This window comes from Protopterus annectens, chromosome 3.part0 (genome assembly GCF_019279795.1).
Source record: "Protopterus annectens isolate FY-2018-M chromosome 3.part0, PAN1.0, whole genome shotgun sequence".
NCBI classification, from domain to species: Eukaryota; Metazoa; Chordata; order Ceratodontiformes; family Protopteridae; genus Protopterus; species Protopterus annectens.
In genome coordinates this window covers 1,953,591,903-1,953,612,449 of record NC_056731.1, presented here as the reverse complement: position 1 = coordinate 1,953,612,449, position 20,547 = coordinate 1,953,591,903, and the positions used below count along the sequence as shown (strand labels likewise).

Genomic DNA, 20,547 nt, shown 5'->3' with positions numbered 1-20,547 from the left:
ATTGCGTGAAATACGGAAACGGCAAATGTCCAGAATAGCAAAACTTGAAATGTCGAAGAGTAATGGTTGGCCTGTCTGCGGTATAGCTCTGTAAGGTAAGTGTGCGATAGATAGGACTTTAGGGTTAGGATGTGGGTTAAGGTAAGTGAATAGATAGGTAATGTATGTAAGATTTAGTGTAGTGTTAGAAGTAGAGATTTATTTAACTATATGTATGTGCATTATTTATTTTTTTGGGGTGAATGTCTGTAGGGGAAGTGTGTGGAAGTTACGGACCTTAGGGTTAGGGAGGGGCTAGGGATAGTGCATAGATAGTTGTGTATGTGGGGTTTAGTGTAGTGTTGGAAGTAGGGTTTTGTTAAATGTATGTATGTGTATTATTTATTTTTTTTGGGTGTATGTCTGTAGGGGACGTGTGCAGTAGTTACGAACCTCAGGGTTAGGGAGGGGTTAAGGATAGTGCATAGTTAGTTGTGTAAGTGGGGTTTAGTGTAGGGTTAGAAGTAGGGTTTTGGTGCTTTACTTTAGGCTAGAAGTAGGGTTTAGTTAGTGTATGTATGTGGTTTATTTACTTTGTTTGGGTAGGTAGTATGTAGCGGGTGGTGGGGTTGGCCAACTATGACAGTTCGTTATCTTATTTTTCACTGTTTAGTGCATTCGGGATTTTCACGGTTTGCGTTATAGGTGTCGACGTTTAGGTATTCGCATAAAGGGTTTTTCGATTTGGTAATATAGACCCCAATTGAGAATACCTTCCAATTTTACCATTTTTTTGTGAAGAAATGTTTTACTTTTCTGGCAAAATCTGCTGCTGGGAGTAGAGACTAGCACTTTTACTAGTTGTCATTAAAACATTTTATCTCAGACCTTGAATTTTTAATCAGGAGAGAGGATCCCTATTCTAAGACTTGTCAGACTCTTTTTTCAGTAGTGACATGGACCTGGGTCCCAGTTCCTCAGTTGTTCTTTCCCTGATACACATGAAAAGTTGTGCAGCAAGCTTCAGCCTTGTCCCTGGCTTCCTCTTCACCTCACCACTGATGAGGGACTATACTGTAGCCTGATTGGTATCCTCGGACAGCTCATCAGTTTTTCTCAAGTCTTTCTGGTACCGCTCCTCAGGAAACCACTAAGGATAGCAAAGTAGGCTCATCCTCTATAGTTGTTCAGCTGTCCTCTTTGGGCAAAGGAGAAGCACTTTTGTCAGCAGCAGTGGAGGAAGCAGATGCTGTTGCTTTGCAGAGTTTTTCTGAGGAGCTTGATTCCTGAGGAAAAGACTGATGTGTAACATTAGATCACTGTTGCAGTAGCTTAAGTTATTTGGATCCTGCCATCTGCTACTGGCCAGCTTTCAAAGCACTCAAGTGCCTTCTATGTACCATAACTGTCAGCAGCTCAAATGGAGTTCCATATAAAGCCAGAATGCCAATTTCTTCAGAGCATTTTTGCTGCTGAAGAGCACTCCTTCAGCAGCCACATGGAACTGTCGGTCAACAAGAGAGCCAAGGTTGGGCAAATAAGTCCCAATTGAGGAAAACCTTTCATTACAATTAATTTTCTAAGGAAAACATGTTTTTTTCTGACTAAAATTTTATATTTGCTAGAAAACATTGCATTTGTGATGGAGTTTGTATGTAATGCTTATTGGAACTTTGTGTAAAAAAAATTCTAGTTTTTCTCAGAATTTTCATATGAGTTTTGTACGTTTTTGTATTTGGGGCAAGATACTGTGCTTTGAGGGGACTACTGGAAGTTTGCTTGCCTCAGTATCACTTGTTCTCTAATTTACCTTATTCCAACACATTTAGACTCTGCTGTCCTCCTCTGAAGTCTCATTCTCACCCAACATATTGAGCCGCTACCGGTATCTGTAGTTTTACCTTCCCCTGTCTGAAGGAAGAAGATTATTAGGGAATCTTTGGGTGTTAGGCTGGCCCCTGTTCTGAGAGAGCTGCTTGTGGATGACTGTGCTGTAGAAGCTCTTGGTTCCTCAGACCATTTATTTATTTCCATTGTACCTTTTGATTTACACCTACAGCCACAAAAGACTGGGAGGGCACCTCTGCAGGCAAGGGAGAACCACTTCATTTGGTATCTGGTGAAGGTTCTTCATTTAGCCAGGATAGGGAATGTGAATCTGGGATGAGTATGCCTACTACAGGTCAATAATTTTCCAGAGAGTTTGCCAGGAAAAGTGAAAACAGTGAGAAAATCTTGTCATCTCCTGTTTGTATTTCTACAGACATGGAAGATTTCTTGGGATATGCTAAGGAGCTCATTTCTGCTTTTTCCTTGCCTTCTTCCACTTCAGGCAAGAAAAGAAAGAGTTTCCTGTCTTTGCCACTTTGATATCCAGTCAGAAGAGTATACATTGCAGGGGGATGTACCTCAGGAATTTTTTTCTCAGTCTGAGCAGTCTGATTATGAGGAAACTATGACTTTATATTTCTCTCTTGACGACATCTTCTTCTGAAACTTTAAGATGAAAAAAAGATTTTTCACTGGGGGTAGAATTAAATTCCTATTGCACAAAAAAATGTGTTATGATTTTTATAGCTTAATATGCCTAAGTATGCAGCTGTTCCTCCAATTTTGCCTGCACCAGGGAAAGTTTTTCTTACTGCTTTGAGTTTGTCTGTTTGTCAACCTCTGGCCCCCATGAAGTCTACCAGATTATGCAAGTACCTTAGACTCATAAGCATTTGTTCATAGGTTCATAGGTTCATAGGTTCATACTAGGCTATCTGCCCTAGGGCATTTATAAGCCTAGCCCAGAGTTTTTTGGCTTACGCCACCCCTTTAGATTGAAGGATATTATGCCCATTATTTTGCTGTGCCTCTGTCAAGCAGTGACACTGGTGTAATCCCTGGGGTATACCTGCGGTCTTCCATCCATTGGTCAAGATTTCTCTTGAACAAGGCCAGCGAGGTGCTTCGCCTCACATGTACCGGGATTTTGTTCCACAGCATAGGGAGCCTCTGGGTGATGAATCTGTCCCTCCAGCACGTCCTATTTATGGCCGTGTCAAGGTTTAAGTCTCGTGCTCTTGTGGATCTGATGGACTTAGATTTTTTGAGGTGAAGCATGTTCATTAATTCCGGGTTGCACATGGCCTTGTAAGTCAGGCACAGGTCACCTCTGAGCAGGCGATAAGCGACTGAGTAGAGCTGGAGCTTCTTCAGTCGGGCAGCATAGGACATATTTTTGAGATCCTTTATCCTTTTGGTGAGGAACTTTTGGGGCCTTTCCAATTGCTGCAGGTGTCGGGTCAGACACATTCCAAATGGGGCGTTATACTCAATCATCGGTCTGATGAGTGATGAGTACAGGGGGATGATGACTTCCCTTGATCTAGATGTGAAACCCTTCATGATCAGGTGGGCAATGTAGAAGGTCTTTCTAACTACTTTGGCTACGTGGGTGTCAAATGAAAGGTTACTATCAACCTGAGTCCCCAGGTCCCTGATAACTTCTTCTGTGCTTAGTGGATTGCCACCTATATGGTAGCTAGGGGTAACCTTGTTTTTCCCAAAGGGTATGACTATGCATTTTTTAGCGTTTAACTTTAGGCCATGGCTTTGGCACCAGTTATCCGTTTCTATTAGATCCTTTTGAAGGATATCTGTGTCTGATGTGTTTTCAACTATGGCGCCTAGTTTGCAATCATCTGCAAACTTTATCAGCCATAATCCTCCTGTGTTTGCCTGAACTTCTGAAAAGTAGATGCCGAACAAGAGTGGACCCAGGACGGAGCCCTGTGGGACACCACTTGTGACAGGTTTGGAATCTGACATGGCGCCAGCAACTTTAACCCTGTGGGTTCTGTCACTTAGCCAGTTTGCAACCCATCTTGTGATGTATGGGTTTACATTTAAGCTGGTGAGTTTTTCTATGATGCCCGAGTGGGATATCGTGTCAAAGGCCTTTGCCAGGTCAAGGTAGGCTGTGTGGACTGCCTTGCCCTCATCAATGGCCTTGGTGACTGTTTCGAAAAAGTCAACCAAGTTTAAAAGGCATGATCTACCCTTGACAAAGCCAAATTGGGTTTGATCCAATGTCTGCAGGTCCCCTATGTCTTTATTTATGAGTTCCATAATGATCCTCTCCATAGCTTTGCAGACCAGACTTGTCAAGCTGATGGGACAGTAGTTTCCAGGGTCGGTGGAGGCACCACCGTTGTGCAATGGGACCACAGTAGCCGTACGCCATTCCTTGGGTACGTATCCTGAGGTGAGGCTAAGATTAAACAGCTGCCGTAACTGCGGGTTTAATTCCTCAATGAGCTCGTGGAGCACACAACTGGGGACACCATCTGGTCCCATGGATGCTGTGTTTTTTGCCTTGGAGAGAGCTGTTTTTACCTGAGCATTAGAGATGTTTGGGATGCTGCAATCCTCTGGTATAGATATTTCTCCTTTTGGGGGGGAGGGGGGGAGAAATTTGCACTGAACCTGTCAGCCAGTATGTTGGCAATGTCTGTAGATTCAGTGAACTTTACATCATTTTGAACCAGTTCTGAACATATCTGGGAGTTTCCTCCCAGGTTTCTAACATAACTAAAAAAAGCCTTGTGATTGTCTTTAGAGTCCGTGGCAATTTTTCTTTCAAAATTTGCCTTGGAGGATTTTATGAGAGATCTTAGTTTTTTACTTACTATGATCACGGGTGTCTTCCCTTTTAAGGATTTTGCTCTATCATGTAGTAGCTTCCTCCTTTTGTTGTAGAGCTTGTTTATGGCTGGGGTCCACCAGACTGGACGCCTGCCTTTGGTACAAAGAGTCTTTGTTTTGTTTGGGATTGCCTGATCCATGCAGTGCTGGAGGTGCTGGTAGAAGGCGTTTGTAAGTAATTCAGCGGTTTTAGTGGTGGTTTCCGCTGGCTCTGGGGCCTTGAAGGAGACCACACCAGTCCTAAGAAGTGTGAAGTCGGCTTTAGAGAAGTTCTTCACTGTGGTCTTTTTTGACTGGGGTGGGGGCGGGATGAGGACTTCTAGTGAGATTAGTTTATGATCTGATCTCACCAATGAAGGGTATACCTCCGGTGTTGAACATTGTGACCCTATGTTCATGATGATGAGATCCAGTATGTTGTCACCTCTTGTGGGTATGGTGACTAGTTGTTCCATGGCATTGGAGTTTATGAACTCTAGGAACCTTTGGGCTAGGGTGTTGGGGCTTGAGTAGTGATCCCAGTCTATGTTTGGATAGTTGAAATCACCTAGTATGATGGTGTTTGGGGTTACATTTATCCCCTCCGGAGTTTTCAGGAAAGCCATGTGAGGTTCCTGAGTTTGAGAAGGTGGCCTGTAACATGCTACAAATTGTAGAGCAGTCTTGCCTATGGTTAGTTGCACCTGAATGGTCTCCGATGCATCGTGCGTTGTCACCAACCTGGAAGTGAGGGTGTCTTTGATGAATATGGACACCCCTCCTCCTTTCTTGGTGTTTTCCGGATTTTGGGGCCGGAACGCATGATATGAGGTAAAACCTGCTAGTGCCAGGGTGCTCTCGGGAGCCTTGAACCAGGTTTCAGTCACAGCACAGACATCGATGTTCTCCATACTGAGAAGGGCTTCGAGTGCGTGCATCTTGAGGTTGAGACTTCTGGCGTTGAGCAGCATTACCCTTAGTTTTTTTCCTTTGTTATGTTCTAAGGTGGTAGGTTTAGAATTTGAGCCTGGCCTAAAAAAGGCACTATGGGGGTGGCAAGAGCCTTTGCCAATATCCGGAAGCCTAGGGGTGACAGGTGCAAGCCGTCCCTTGCGAAGCAACGTGGCTTGTCCAGCATGTCATCCCAGGCAGACAAGCATTGGATCCCCTTTGAATGACACCAGTGATTAAGCCAATTATTAAAGCTGATCATCTTGTCTCTGTACTGTGGTATCATTCTTGGTGAAGGTAGGATACTGCTCAAGGTCAGAGTCATACCTGCCTGGGCTACATAATCAGAGAGCTCCTCTATGTCCCTTTTCATGTAGTCCAGGGAGGTACATCTCAGGTTGTTCACACCAGCATGGACAATGACTGAGTCATACTTGTACTTGCTGTCGAGTGACCTGAGTGCTTGCGTTATGTGGCGGATTCTAGCGCCCAACAGGCAGCTCACTGTGACCTTCTCCTTACTCAATCTGGTGAGTGGAACGTCAGTGTGTCTGACTATGGAGTCACCTATGACAAGAGTGTCTGGCATTGTGTTTGGCCTTAAGGGCTGTGACTGTTTGGCACACTGACTTTGTGGTCTATGTGTTGCATGTGTCTTGGTCTGTGGTGGTAGTTGTTTGAGTGTCTGCTTTGGTGGCCTCTGCTGTTTTGGTAGATTTTTAGTCAGAGCCTCCGAGTATGTTTTTATGTGTTTGTGTGTGTGATATGAGGTTTTGCTAGTGCTATGTGAGACTGGGTTTGTGGTGTGTGTGGTTTCCTTCTCCTCCTGTCTGGTCTTGCCAGTGCTATGATGAGAGAGCTCAGCCTCCAGTTTGGCTATATATTTGCATCTCTCGCATGTGTTTGTGTTTTGTGAGAGAAGGAGAGGGTTGTCTGTGTACATGAGGCAATTGTAACATTGCCTCAATATTCCCAGATTCATCAGCTGGGCAGGAGAGGACACAAGCAACTGACCCCGCGACATGCTAGAATGGAAGGGGATGGGTTTGAACAGACTTTGAGGGATGTGGATGCTCAAGGAAGGGTAATAGGCTGGTAGGTGCTGTGTATACTAAAAAGTGCTATATCAGAGAAAAAAAGTACTTTGGGTGCAAGTGCTAGGCTATCCGGATAGAGAATAGTCACTTATGAGTCAAGTAGATCAATACTTTTTAGGTATAGAATAGGGTGGTTAGATTATCAGTACAGCTTAGGAAGAGCTATTTTAAGGGGAACCTAAAACTGTTCCAGCAGTAAATTGTTTATCTAAATCTGCTTCTACTAAACAGCTTAATGCTGCTAAACCTGTTCTGTCTGATAAGAATGGGGAATCATTTGACGGTTTGGGGAAGAAAGTAAATTATTCTACATACTTTAACTTTTAAATTGTCAAGCTCATATGTTATATACTTTTATATTTTGAGAACAAGCAAACATTTTTTTATTAACCTTCCTTCTTCTGTGGTAAAAAAATAATCCTTGAATGTCTCACTAACATCTGCTTCTCATATTAGTAAGCATGTTTTAAAGTGGGTTTATGATCTTGCTGATTCTTCCTCCAGAGCTGCAGCTTCTGGGTCAATAGTGAGAAAGCTGCCTTCCTGAAGATGTTTAACATGAAAAATGAATTTCTTCCCTAGAAAAAGAAGTTCTGTGTGACCCTTCAGCAGCTGAGATGCTCAAAAAGTGTGATGAAAGGGGTAAGCTTATTCAAGGAGTGTCTCAAGTATTTCAGCCCTCCTGTTTTAAAGCTAATAAAACATTTCCCCTCATCTTCAGCTTCCTTTTTCAATAAGCAATTTAAGCATCAAGAAACAATTAAACAGAAGTTTGAAAAGCAAAGGAAAGGATGCCCCCCAAAGAAAGGAAAAACAGCTAAAAGTCAAGGACTATCCTCACAGTCAGCATGACTGTTTGCCTGTTCAGGTTCCCTCCTTCCCACCCTGGCACCACTTTTTATCCTTGAAGCTATGTCCTCCCTTGTGGTACCAGACTGTGACAGATAGATGGGCTGTTAATGTAATTCACTTACATTACACATTGTGCACTTAGAAATTGGAATCCCTCCTCCTGTTCCAGGGGAGTCCTTCTTGCTTGTGAACTAACTCTCCTTGCCTCCTCCCATTCTGCGCCAGATGCTTGCTTAGGGAGTAATAGAACCAATGCTTCCTTTCAGATGGGCAAAGGCTTTTATTCAAGAATTTTCCTTGTACCAAAGAAGAAAGGATCCTGAATGCTTGTGCTGGGCCTTTCCTTTCTAAATCTTTTTTTTTGTCAAAATTCCAAAATTCAGAATGGTTTTCCGTCAGTCCCTTTTACCTCTGGTCCCTTCTCTAGCTTTCAGGGTAAAGCTATATTGGATACTTATCATCACATTCCAATTGCTGAGCTGTTCAGATGCTTTTGAAGATCTTCTGTGACAGGCTTACATTATTCATTTTCTGTCTTACATTTTGAAAGGCTATTTACAAAATGTCTGACTCCAGTAATTGGTTATTGCAGACTTCAAGACATTTACATCTTTCCATATTTAGGAGATTGTCTTATCTTTGCAGACTCTTCCTTCAACTGTCAAGAGTCTTCAGCAACTGTTTAGAATATCTTACTTAGTCTTGGTTTCCAAATCAACTTATACAAATCTTCTCTCATGTCTTGGGATGTCTGATAGATTCTGACCAGGAAATTTTGAAAAAGTTTTCCCTGAGTTTTTCCACACTAAGTCAGTAGCTGCATGAGAATGTCTTTGGATGTATGCCATTTATGAGTCTTATGTTTTCCTTGGCCAGACTCCACATGAGAAAAATATAGTGGTACCTCATGTCCATCTGGACACAGCATCTTAGCCCTTTATCTTTTCAGATCCCTGTTTTGGGATTTCTAAGAAGGGAGATTCTCTGGTAGACGGAGCAGATCTCTTGCAAACCAGGTCTCCCATTCTCCCTTTCTCTTAAGTGTGTCACTACACATGCTTCAGAGCTGGCATGGGGAGTGGTCTCCAAGAAGCTGAAAGTGCAAGGTCTGTGGAACCCTCATGACAGACATAAGAAGCACATAAATGTCAGAGAGATATTGGTAGTGGTCAGTGCTTTGAAAGCCTTAAATCATCACTGGTTCCAAGGACCTCTGCAAATTTACACAGATAACACCTCAGTGCTGTGGTGCATAAACAAACTGGAGGTACCAGATTCTACCCTGTTTGCAGACTTGCTATGATAGCCTGAGATAGCAACTCAGTTCATTTTAACTCTTCAGGCTTCATACATTCCGTTAGAGAAAACTCAATTGCAGACAAAATAAGCAGGAACAGGACAAACCTGCACAAATTGAATCTTCATTCTGTGGTCTTCCAAGAACTGATTGAACTGTGGTAAACACCTCAAGTAGATCTGTTTACCTTCTGTCAGAGCAGACATCTAAAGAAATTCTGCATCATGACCTCCTGCAAACAGGCCAGGAAAATGAATGCATTCTTATTCCCATGTATGTGAGTTCCTGTATACTTTTTCACCCTTTCATCTGATATCCAGTGTTCTTCTAAGATCCGGAAGACTCTCCAAAATTATTTGTGGTGGTGAAACCCTTTGCCCAAGGAACAATGGTTCTCTCTTCTTTCCAATCTGGCCAAGAGCGGTTACCACAGGCTTAGCCTCCGACTCAATTTGCTCACACAAGACGGGAGTTGTTTGATACACTCCAACCTGAAAGCTCGTCTGCTTACTGCCTGGCTGACAAAATACTGGTACCTTTTAGGCACCTTTTTTCAAAGGACATGCAGCAGGTACAATAAAAGATGAGAAAAGCTGCTACTGGAAATTCATATATGTGCAAGTGGAAATTTTCTAATAAAGGCCAGTCCAAGAACGAGGACTCTCTTCATGCCCAGTTGCCTCTGCTTCTAGATTGTTTGAATGAGTTACTGTCATATGACTTTGCTTATTCCTCTATCAAAGTTCATTTGCCAGCCATTTCTGCTTGTCTGTTATTAGATCTCCTCTTTCTGACCATTTTCAAGTTAAACAGTTTTTGAAGGGGGTGTTGCATATGCATCCACCTAGGAAACTGGTGGCTCCTCTTGGTATCTTAACTTTGTGCTTGAAAAGCTTACTGTTTTCCATGTGAAACAGCTCATCAACCTGGTTTAAGGTTCTTAACTAGAAGACGTTTTTACTCAATGTTCATCATATTGATCACTGCTGCAGTAACCTTAGGTATATGGGTTATAACCTGTCAAGGAGATAACAGACAGACAGCTACCAAAGCTTCAGGGAACCTTCCACACTCCCAAACTGTCAAGCAGCTTGAGCTGAGCTGGCTAAAAGACAAGTCTGGGTACAAAGCCCTTCAGAGCTTTGCTACCACCAGAGAGTAAGCTCCTCTAAGACTTTTGACGATTGAAAGTTGGCTTGTTCTTTCTTTTTCTGGCCAGATAAGTTCCCTTTGGAAAAAAAAAACTTTCATTTTCTTCATTTTGGTATTACTTTCCAGCTCGGGAAAGGTATTTTTAAAATTAGGAGTGTTGTGTTTTAATAGACTGTCTCGAAACTGTATTAAACAGAACATTCTTTTTTTTCTGTCAGTTTAAAAATGAAGTAACTGAAAACATTTATTCTGTGGTGAAAATGTGTTTATTTTTCTTTTATGGGGCTGGCATGGTATTTTAAAATTATTTTTACAATGTTTTTTTCTGTTAAAAAAGTAACTTTTGTGGCCTGGTAGTGTTCATCATTATTTGCTGCTTATCTTCCCCAGGAAACAGGCGCCATTTTCGGCTTGACCATGCAACAGACTAAATCTCCTTTTGAGGGAGAGGAATTAAAATTAGAATGTGTTTCTCAAGTTCCTACTCCAAAGAAGAGTTTTAAGGAAATGCTCACTTGAATATTCTTTGTCATCACAGCTGCTGCAATCATTTAAAAGATCATTAAAATGTGCTGCTTCTAGACAATGCAGTTGCACCTAACAAAGCCAGATCCTCTGATACTAGTTTTCTTGATAATACTAATACTTATGGCAAGGTGCTATGTCCTCAGAGGAAGAATATTTGCAGAGTAGAGAAGCTTTAGAAGACCAAGCATAAAATGTTTGTAAATATAAAAGTTAAAAAACATTATTAGCAGTGTCAGACAAGGCTGTGTTATGGAATGTTGATATCATCTGGTCTAGATGCATTCGTTCCAAACTGTGGGAAATAAGAGACATTTTATAGTTCTGACCACAAAGGTAATTAATGTTGCTTAAAACTATTATCTCACTGTGGTATTATGAATTTTTCACTGATGACTGAGGCTACCTATTGTGAGATAATCAGATTTGCAGAAAGCTGCTTTGTTTTGATTTGTTCTGTTTTATTTTGCTTCTGCTAAGTAATGCTGCCTTTCTGTTTCTACTCTTTCAGCTGTCCACACTCCGGTTTGCCACCAGGATGAAATGCATTGCTGCAGAGCCAGCTGTAGAGGAGCATTATGATCCAGAGGTATGTAAGAAGCATTCTATTATTACAAGGTGCTATACTATAGTTTTGTGAGCTTTACACTAATAACAATCACAAGCAAGGATCCAGTAAAACCTAATGCTTGCAACTGTCACAGTTTTTACACAAGCTACTCAGCTTGTGATACACACATCCTGGTGTAGTATATCACTGTAGTATCTACTTTTTTATATGTTAAAATACATCAAAGGAGTGATTTGTTTTATGAAAAAGTGGACCATTCAGGAAACATTTTATTAGACAACACGTTCAAATCAATATTAACTGTGATGCAGAAACTGATCTAGTATGAAGAGCACTGTTAGTCTTTTTGTGGTGACTGAGACACACACACACACACACACACACACACACACACACACACACACACACACACACACACACACACACGCACTCCAGTTTTATATGTTTATAGGTAAGTACTAGTTTAGCTGCTATGCAGGTCATTTTAAGCCTAGCCAGTCATAGGTGGCTTTAGGCATAGGCCAACTAGGCGGCCGCCTAGGGCACCGCTCTAGCAAGGGTACTTTTCCAGTATTTATTTGGTGTAGGTAAGGGGATGTGGGGGGGTGCCATGGAGCCATTTCGCCTAGGGCACCAGTTGACCTAAGGCCGCTCCTGTAGCCAGTTTCTCTTCAGTGTTGAGAATCAAACTCTGTACTTTGTGTCTGTGAGGTAAACACCTCAATCATTATGCCAATCCCCAATACTGAATGATAGTTAAAGGTGCCCATTGTCTGTTGTCTTTTGAAGATGAGAGAAGATATGTTTGATTTCTCATTTGTAGGATAATAATTGTATAGTTGTCATCTCACATCCATTATTGTAATATTGTTATTTTAACTGTACAAAACTGTAAACTTTTGGAAGTGCATTTAAATAACTCAACATTTATTACTCATATTTCTTAATTTATATTTTAAAGTGAAGTATTTAAGGTATTGTTGACTGCAACACTCACTACAAACATGAATTTATTAAGTGTTCATTACGATAATAGTCAACATTGACAGAGCTATTGACGGCATTAGCACCATCTTCTTACCTATGCTAAGCAGATATTTGCTACAAAAACATATTGCAAATACTTTTTTCTAGATGACATACTTTATCAGGACTGTCATGGAAAAGAAGGAGAGACTTTACTGCATGTGAAAATGAGGAAGACCATCAGAAATAGGCAAGTAGACAAAAATGTACGCCATCTAGAATAAAGACAGTTAAAAGAAATTACTCTGACATCCAAATTTTATGCCATGGCATACTCCTTGGGTTTCTGAAGAGGCTTAAAAGCCTTGATAAAAACAAACAGCGAGAAGCAAAGCAATGCTTCTAAAAGAGTGCTGATGCACAAGTAGCACAGCCTGTTATCAGTTTATAGTACTGACATACATATAGCACAGATTATCAATCTATTTTTCTCCAGCAGCCCACAAAATTACATGATCAGAACTATTGACCAGCTACTGTTAATGTAATTGTCATAGTATCCATGTCTCAGCTTCTCTGAGTCAGCACAGCACTGAACTTGAAATACTTCCAAAAAGGGAAAATACAGAGGTACATTTCCTCCACAGAGATGCAAACATCCATATTCATAAGACAAGGGGCACTCACTGTTGCCACATCATTGCAAATATTCATTTACCAAAGCCTTAATGAAAAAGAGGTTCCAAAACTATGGAAAAGTAAGAACTGGTATAACTATTTACCAGGGAAGACATAGACAGGAGGTTGAACAGTACGTGTCTAAGACTACTAAGAAAGCAAAAAGATGATGTACCTACAACAAGCCAGTAGTCTCCAGCTGTAAAGTACATTTGTACACATCTAGCATGGATTCAAGTCTGGACATGGAGTGGAGAATTCTATGGCCAAACTAAGTTAGTTAAGTAATGCTGCCTACCAAAAGGATAAAAAGAGACATGTTGGAACCGAATTCCTGTATTTATCCTACAGATTCAACACTTTAAATTGATCACAGTTTGCATTGCTGACACTTGCAGTGCAGAGTCCTTAAATGTGAAACCTGAATGACCAGAATCCCTGACATATGCATACCAAGCCTAAGACGGCCTTTTCTTGGAATATTCCTTTTTCTCCAAGGTGTGGGGATTTCAGATATAGCATATAAACATCTGTACGATGTTGGGGGGTTTGCCTCCCATGCTTGGAGAAAGCAGAGAGACTCTTGTATTTTTGGTATTTTTTCAGTATTTTGAAACACAACACTGTGAGTTCTGACAGTTCAATAGAGAGTCCTTTAAATCATCTTGTACTAATGACCAGTGTGACTTTGAAGAAGGCCTTAGGACACTCATTCTTTCCTGCTTCAAGGATTTCCTCAGTAACTAAATGGAAAGTGTAGAATGATTCTACAGCAACAAAGTAATAAGTCCTACTCTGCCACAATAAAAATAAGTGACTCTTAAGGATCCATTCTCAGGTTACTGCTAATATCTTTATGCATGAACAAAATAGAGAGGCGTACTGGACATACCCTGCTAATATAACAAGCAGCTAACTCTGTTTGTAAGCCATGCTGGCTCTGTTCATTATTCAGAACACCTCGCAGCAGACTTTAATATCCTGTGATGGATTTAATGTAGGCTAGTTTAGCAATAATCCATGTTGGTGTGTGGATAATACTTGGTTTATCCAGAGCTGGTGACGTTTGGTCATGAGGGTGAAATCCAAGTAACCAAACAAGGACATCCATGAGTAAGTTAGGCATTACCCATACCCATCTATGGTTGTTGCTATTATACTATTATATAAGATTTTTTGTGGTAGTGTATATTTACTGTTATGTTTTTTTAAGCTTTTGTCTGGTTAGTTTTGTCTTCTTTCACTTTATTATACAAAAAATAGTCATCTACATGTTTATTTGTATATTATGTCATTTTCTTTAGTACATGTAATTAAGATTATGACACGTTTTGTACAGAGTTTTATGGTAAGACAGGTATTACAGGCTAAATTCAAGAAATATTGAAAGACAGTGATGTTAAGTTAGGCAATTCTGGATATGAACAGCCTGAGAGAGTGTTGTCTGAAGAAAGTTGTGGTATGAACAGTGGAAAACTGACAAGAGAGCCTGAACCTGCTTGGGGCAAGACAAGTATCTGAGTGCCTGGGACAGAATAAATTAATGGTGTTGAGAATATTTACTGTTTAAGTGGACTAATGGTAAAATATGTATAAAGCAGGTAAAGAATAAAATCTGTCCATAAACTATTAAATTCTGTTACTATTAATGTTTTCCATGGTGGTGTCTGGTGGGAAATTGGAGACCATTTTTTGTCACTGTCCCTAAACCTATCAAATCTGCTGGGCATGGTCTGTACTCATACCATGTTGCTAGGGCCTGAAACTAGTTATCTGTATCAGTCAGGTCATTCCAGTTCTTCAAAACCATTCTGAATGACTTCCTAGCCAAAATTTGTCCCTGTTATTGCTCAACCCCAAGATAAACTGTATTCCTAAATATTAACAAGTTCCTATTCATACGTTAGGCCTCCTTACTCTCCCTTGTTCACTTACTTCCTTTCTTCAATCATTTTCTCTCCCGACTGTCTTTCTAAATATGCCATAACCTTGTTTTTCTTTCACTTCATATTGCAATTTCCTGCATGTATTATTCTAACTTACTTTTAATTTCAATGTAAACTATCTAACATGTCTCTAAATATTAAATCATTATCATGCAAATTCTATATATTCTTAACAAGTGTTTCATGTTATGTCTAATTTGGTATAATTATTTAAACTGTAGATGTTTTTGTATTATTTTTGAAGACTGTAAAATTATTGTTCTTAAAATGTTTTTGTAATACTTTGGAGCTTTTCTCCCAGGCCTCTGCTAAAAATGGGCACCTACCCAGTCAGAATTTCCCAGTAATCAAATAGCAGTAAATAAAATAGTTAGTTATGCTCTTCAAACAGTGTTTGTGTAAAGAGGGGAAGAAATTATACAAAATTTATTTATTTTATGAAGACAGTACTATTAACTTTGTAAACAGTTGTTGTTTGTCTTTTTTGGCTTTTCCCAGTTAGGGGTCGCCACAGCAGAACTCCGGTCCACTAATGATTGGCAGTAGATTTTTATGGTGCCGAGTTGCCAGCCCTGACACCCAACCTTCAGCTAAGGCATGCCCATTCACACATGTGTTTTAGAGGCCACTTGGGGAGGACATGCAGACTCCACACTGAAGGCACTCCAGCCGAGAATCGAACAGGAGAACCTCTTGCTGTGAGGCAACAATGCTACCGCTGTACCACCACGGCTTGGTAATTATTGACAGGCATTTTTATTTTTGTCCCCTGGCTTCACTTTAGTTTCTCCATCACAATAATATTGTTTGAGTAGTTGTAGCTTAATTATTATACAGTATTCTGCAGTCAGTGTGTCCACTTTATACCTTGGCACTGGTATGTAATACCAGTCTTTTTGGAAGATGTAAAGTCCAATTCATACAGATTCTGAATTGTGAATATTTTATAAACATACTTGTCAGCTGCGCTTCTTGTGCACTACTGTAACCAGTACTTCATTCAAAGACTGCATAGCAACATTTTTTACTGCAACTCTGCCTTCAAAGATAAAACTTGAATGTTAGTAGGAAATATGAAACAAATAATCTTCATGGTATCCACTAAGTCTCAAACAACCCACTATGCAAATATAGTGGGTCCGAAATAAAACAGTGCAAGAAATTTCTCTACATTGAAGCTTTTCAATTTCTGTATATCTAATTAATCATTATATATTAAAAAGCAGAAAAAAACAGAAAATGGTAGAACTAGTGAATTTAAAAAACTTCCTAAATCAAAAAATAAAAACTTATTTTGAAATATTATTAATATTGTACAGAACTGTTAATTCTAGCAGGTATTCAGAAGTAATCCAAGCAGGGTAGACAGTATTTTTCCAGTTGAAAATCCTTTATTAAGCACACAGACAAATGATAAAAACAAAACAAAAAATAAACAGAACGATAGTGTCATCCCAGACATTCTGATTATGTACCTGTTATCAGGTATAGGAGTGGTTTATTTTGTTGTAAAACAAAGTGTATTGTTATACATGTTAAATTCAAATTAATTCCCCCATTCTTATCAGTGTGGTGCTCAAGCTAGCACTGCCCTACTTACTAAATGTCCTAATAATTTAAACCATATGCACTTTAAATAAAATTAAAAAATTAATAATGATGTGGTACTTCTTATTAAACAGATTATTATTAAACAAAATCTGTGAATTTATCACAGACATTATAATACATGGTTGGAAATATTTAAACATTTGACCATTCATTTGGCAATCAAAAAATATATTTTGGCATCCAGAAAAAAATATATAGCCCAAAACATAATCTATTTCCATAAATTATTGTTAGCAAAGATTGTTTTCATCTCTCTAGACTTCTTCAGGTCTGTGTACAAGAGCCCTAAAAATATATATCTACAAAAAATCTTACTAAAACTAACGAATATGCACAGTAAAAAACAGTAAACCAAAATTAAAATAAAAATACAACCTTTTATGTCCATTTAGTGAGTAAGTTAAACCTGGAAAAGTGCATCAACTATGTGCTAACCAGTTTGAGACAAAAAAAATTAGTGTCTTTATAAAAGTAGTTAACATTCCATATATAATAACACTAAAATCAATACTTAAAAATAAACTAATAACCCAATATAAATTAAATTAAAAAAATAATAATAACTAAAAATGTGTGATAATTAAAGAATATTTGGCTAGTATTGCTATTAAAAATCATTTGCAATAATAATGGGAAAAAGTATTCTATATTTAAGTTAAAAGAGGTGTGATGATTGAAACATATTATACACTACTATTAAATACTATTTACCATGGTATTAAAAACAACTGGAAAGAAATGATCATGGAAAATTGGAAAGATGATAGTGGATACATAAGGATAGTGGAAAAATAAAATAAAATTAGTCCTATAAACAATGTGGCAATCTTCTAATTTCCAGTATACTTTTAAGAAAACAGTAATAATTTGGTCTGGGCTTTCTCAAAGAGTTCAACTTTAATTGCCATTTAAATTCACATTTTTATAGTACATTCAGGATATCACCTTCAAGATTACCCATGTCTATGTGATCCAAAATCGGGAACTTAAAATCTGTGTGTCTTCTATGCAGAGAAAGGTGTTTGGCTAGTGCATTGATGTGATGTTGTCAGTCTTGTCTTTATTCTCACTGTTAGGCCGGATCTGATCCATCGGATCCATCTCAGCCATTACATCAGCTCAAGGTCCTCAGATTAACTCGTGGGCATTTTTCCCTACCCATAATGCAATTCCCCAACCACATCAGATCTCATTTACTGTGCAGAAAAGAGGTTTCTCTTATTATTAGCTCTGGGCTAAGTATTGAATTTTTCTTGACTGTCTTTCCTATATTTAGCTTAAACTTACCTTTTTACCTTTTGTCTTTCCTAACAGCTTAATTTCTTTGAGCGAGTGTTCCCTACCCCCTTTATCACCTGTTTTAATTAGAGGGTGTTTAAGTCTTGTCTGTTTTTTTATTAGAGGACATCTCAGTTTTCCCCCATCTTTCTTTCCTCCCTTCTTTTCATCTGTTTTACTTAGAGGACGATTATATTTAAAGTAAAAACTTCTGTCTTCTGCATATTTCCCTAGTGTGTTTGATTGTGGGTTTGTTTCTCTATATTTTTCTCTACTTGTTTCCCTGGCAATGTCACACAAACAGGAAAGGAAACCACTTGGATTTAGAAAATGTGAAAAATTTGGGAAGAAGATGCCCCTTAGTGACACACACACACACACACACACACACACACACACACACACACACACACACACATTGTGTGTGTATTGCTTGGAGCCTCTTCATCTCCAGGAACCATGCTCCATATGCCATGGCTTTAATCAAAGAGTGCTTATGGAGGGCAAAAACAAATTGATTTTAAAGGGTTTATTAAAAAAAAACTTTTTCAGAGGTGATTACAGCTGAGTCCTCTCCAAAAACTTTTGAAAAAACACTAAAATGACATTTTTCAGCTCTGAAAACTTCATCGGAGCCAAGTTCTAAAACTCTTCGACTGTCTGCTCTACCATTTTCTTCAGAGCAGACAGTGGCAGCTGGATCCAAGATGGTTTTGGAGCCATCAGAACCCTTGCCTCCGACGTGTTTGGCTCCTACAGAAATTCAGTATCGGAGCTGTTCCCCTACCCTAGAACCAATAACTTCACAGCTCCCATCTCTGCTACTAGCCAAGTCCAGATCTCCTACATTGTCTACTCAGTCTACCAGGAGCTTATCTGACAAAGACGTGGATAGGATTGTGCAAAGGCTACTGAGGACTCCAGACCTGGCCAAACACTTGCGGGATCCAAGCCCAAAGGAATCAGACCAGACACAGCCCCCCCTCTCTGGTACCTGTTCCTCCTCCAACCCATTCCTCGGTTTCAGAGCCAGAAGATTCTAATCTCCAGATTGTGCCCACGCCAGCTCCAGGGCCTTTGATTCCCTCGGAGGAGACATCTGCCCTGAGTATTTCCCTCCAGTTGGAGCAGGCCATCACTAGGAGCCGGCACTCTCCGGTCGGATCCTCAGAGCTAGCTCAGATCTCCCTGGATCTGACTTTGTCTCTCAGGGCTTCAGCACGTATGAGTTCAGTTCCTACCTCAGCCTCAGAGCTTCTGTCCCAGAGCCGTGGATACCATTGGCTCCGATGACTTCTTTGTCAGATCTGAGGGACTTCTCAGAGTGGGGGCAGTATGCCTTCGAGGTTATTTGGAGGGTTTTGACTGTTTCCAAATCAAAGTCACAATCTACATTGGATCTTCCTCCCACTTCGGGTCAGTTGTCAGTTGTCTTTCTCCTCTCAGTTAACACTTTCACAAGATCATAAAGACCCCAGACCTCAGGATGTTCACTAGGGGACTCACCTCTCTTCTGAAACCTCCCCAGACTATCCACTGAGGACATCACTCAGAAGAGGACCTGCAGGAGGAAGCATCTTGACTCCCCTGAGGAGTCTATCACATCAGATACTGACCTTGATGAGGCAGAAGGTTCCCTATGCTCACTTCCTGAAGATGTCTCCTTTGGAGACATCCTCAAGATATTAAAACAGAGATGTGACTGGCAGTCCATCACCCCCTCAGCTAAGGAGTCAGTTTACCTGAAGGCTTTTGTGTCTCACCCTTCCACCTCTTGGGTGACTTCTCCTTCTAATGAGCTTATGGACCTAATCTCAGAAGGTTTGGGAGACCCTAGATACCATAGACCTTACTCCTAGAAGGTCAGCAAAATATTTAACTGCCCCAAAAGATAAGGCTTTTTTAACTAAAGGTGTAGCAGTTGATGTAATGGTCATGGTGGCGGTCACCAAGAAGGAGCTATCGGAGACCAGCTCCTCTATCCATCCTTCTAATAAGGACTCTAGGTTGATGGATAGATATAGGAAGCAGGTATTTTCACCAGCAACCTTTGCATTTCAGTTACTGGATTACCTTACCCACTTTACTAGGCTACAGTGGGACCTGCTGATGGAACTTACAGACTCCCTCCAAGGAGCTGTAGCTGGTGCAGTAGCAGATAAGGTTAATGCTCAGCTCGCCACCCTCAATTCAATTGTAAACTCTTCCATGAGGCTCATATCTTATGCAACAGATGGACCGAGTAGGGCTGTGGGTTCAGGTATTGCTCTTAGGAGACAGGCATTAATGTGCCTTGGCAATTTCGCACAGCCCTTCAAGTCTTCCTTTGTTAATGCCCCTTTTTATGGCTCTTCTCTTTTTGGGACTGAAGTGAAGGAAATGCTCACCAGGTGTAAACAGGAAGGCAAGACCTTGTCTGTCATTGTAGTACATGTTTCCACATCTACCAGACCCTTCCCTAAAGGTCAAAGAGGAAGTGGGAAGATGTGGTTCAGAAAATCCCAGATGTCTTTCCATGATACACAGGGTGAAATTTCCCCCAGGGGCAGAGGGGGGAACAATAATGGAAGATGCCACTCTCATGGCAGAGGAAGCCCGCACAATCAGGGCTCCAGAATCTCAATGGCAACACTCAGATCTACTCTGAGTTACAGCACAATGGCACTAAATATACAGAACCAACTGATATTAGCAACATCCTGGCAGATAGGTTCAGTGCTAACTTTACTCCTCTCTCACCCCCTAAAGGGCCCATCTCTATACAGAAAGAATGCAAAGTTCATGTAATCACCACTGCACAGATAAAAAACACACTCTCCAAAGCCAAGAACACAGCATCCATGGGACCTGACAACATCCCAGGCTGCGTTCTACATGAACTACAGAACGAACTGGCACCCCACCTAAGTACCATGTTCAATCATAGCCTCACCTCAGGCTTTGTGCCTAATGAATGGCGCACAGCAACGGTTA

General features: G+C 40.3%; 1 protein-coding gene across 1 annotated transcript in view; it reads left to right on the top strand.

The window, feature by feature from the left end:
- The window catches only part of KIF9 (kinesin family member 9), a 1,986,094-nt gene that overhangs the window by 934,864 nt on the left and 1,030,683 nt on the right, over positions 1-20,547 (top strand). The window contains exon 9 of the mRNA XM_044066028.1: positions 11,036-11,113. Within this exon, the coding sequence (XP_043921963.1) occupies positions 11,036-11,113 (78 nt within the window). The remainder of the gene's footprint in view (positions 1-11,035; positions 11,114-20,547) is intronic.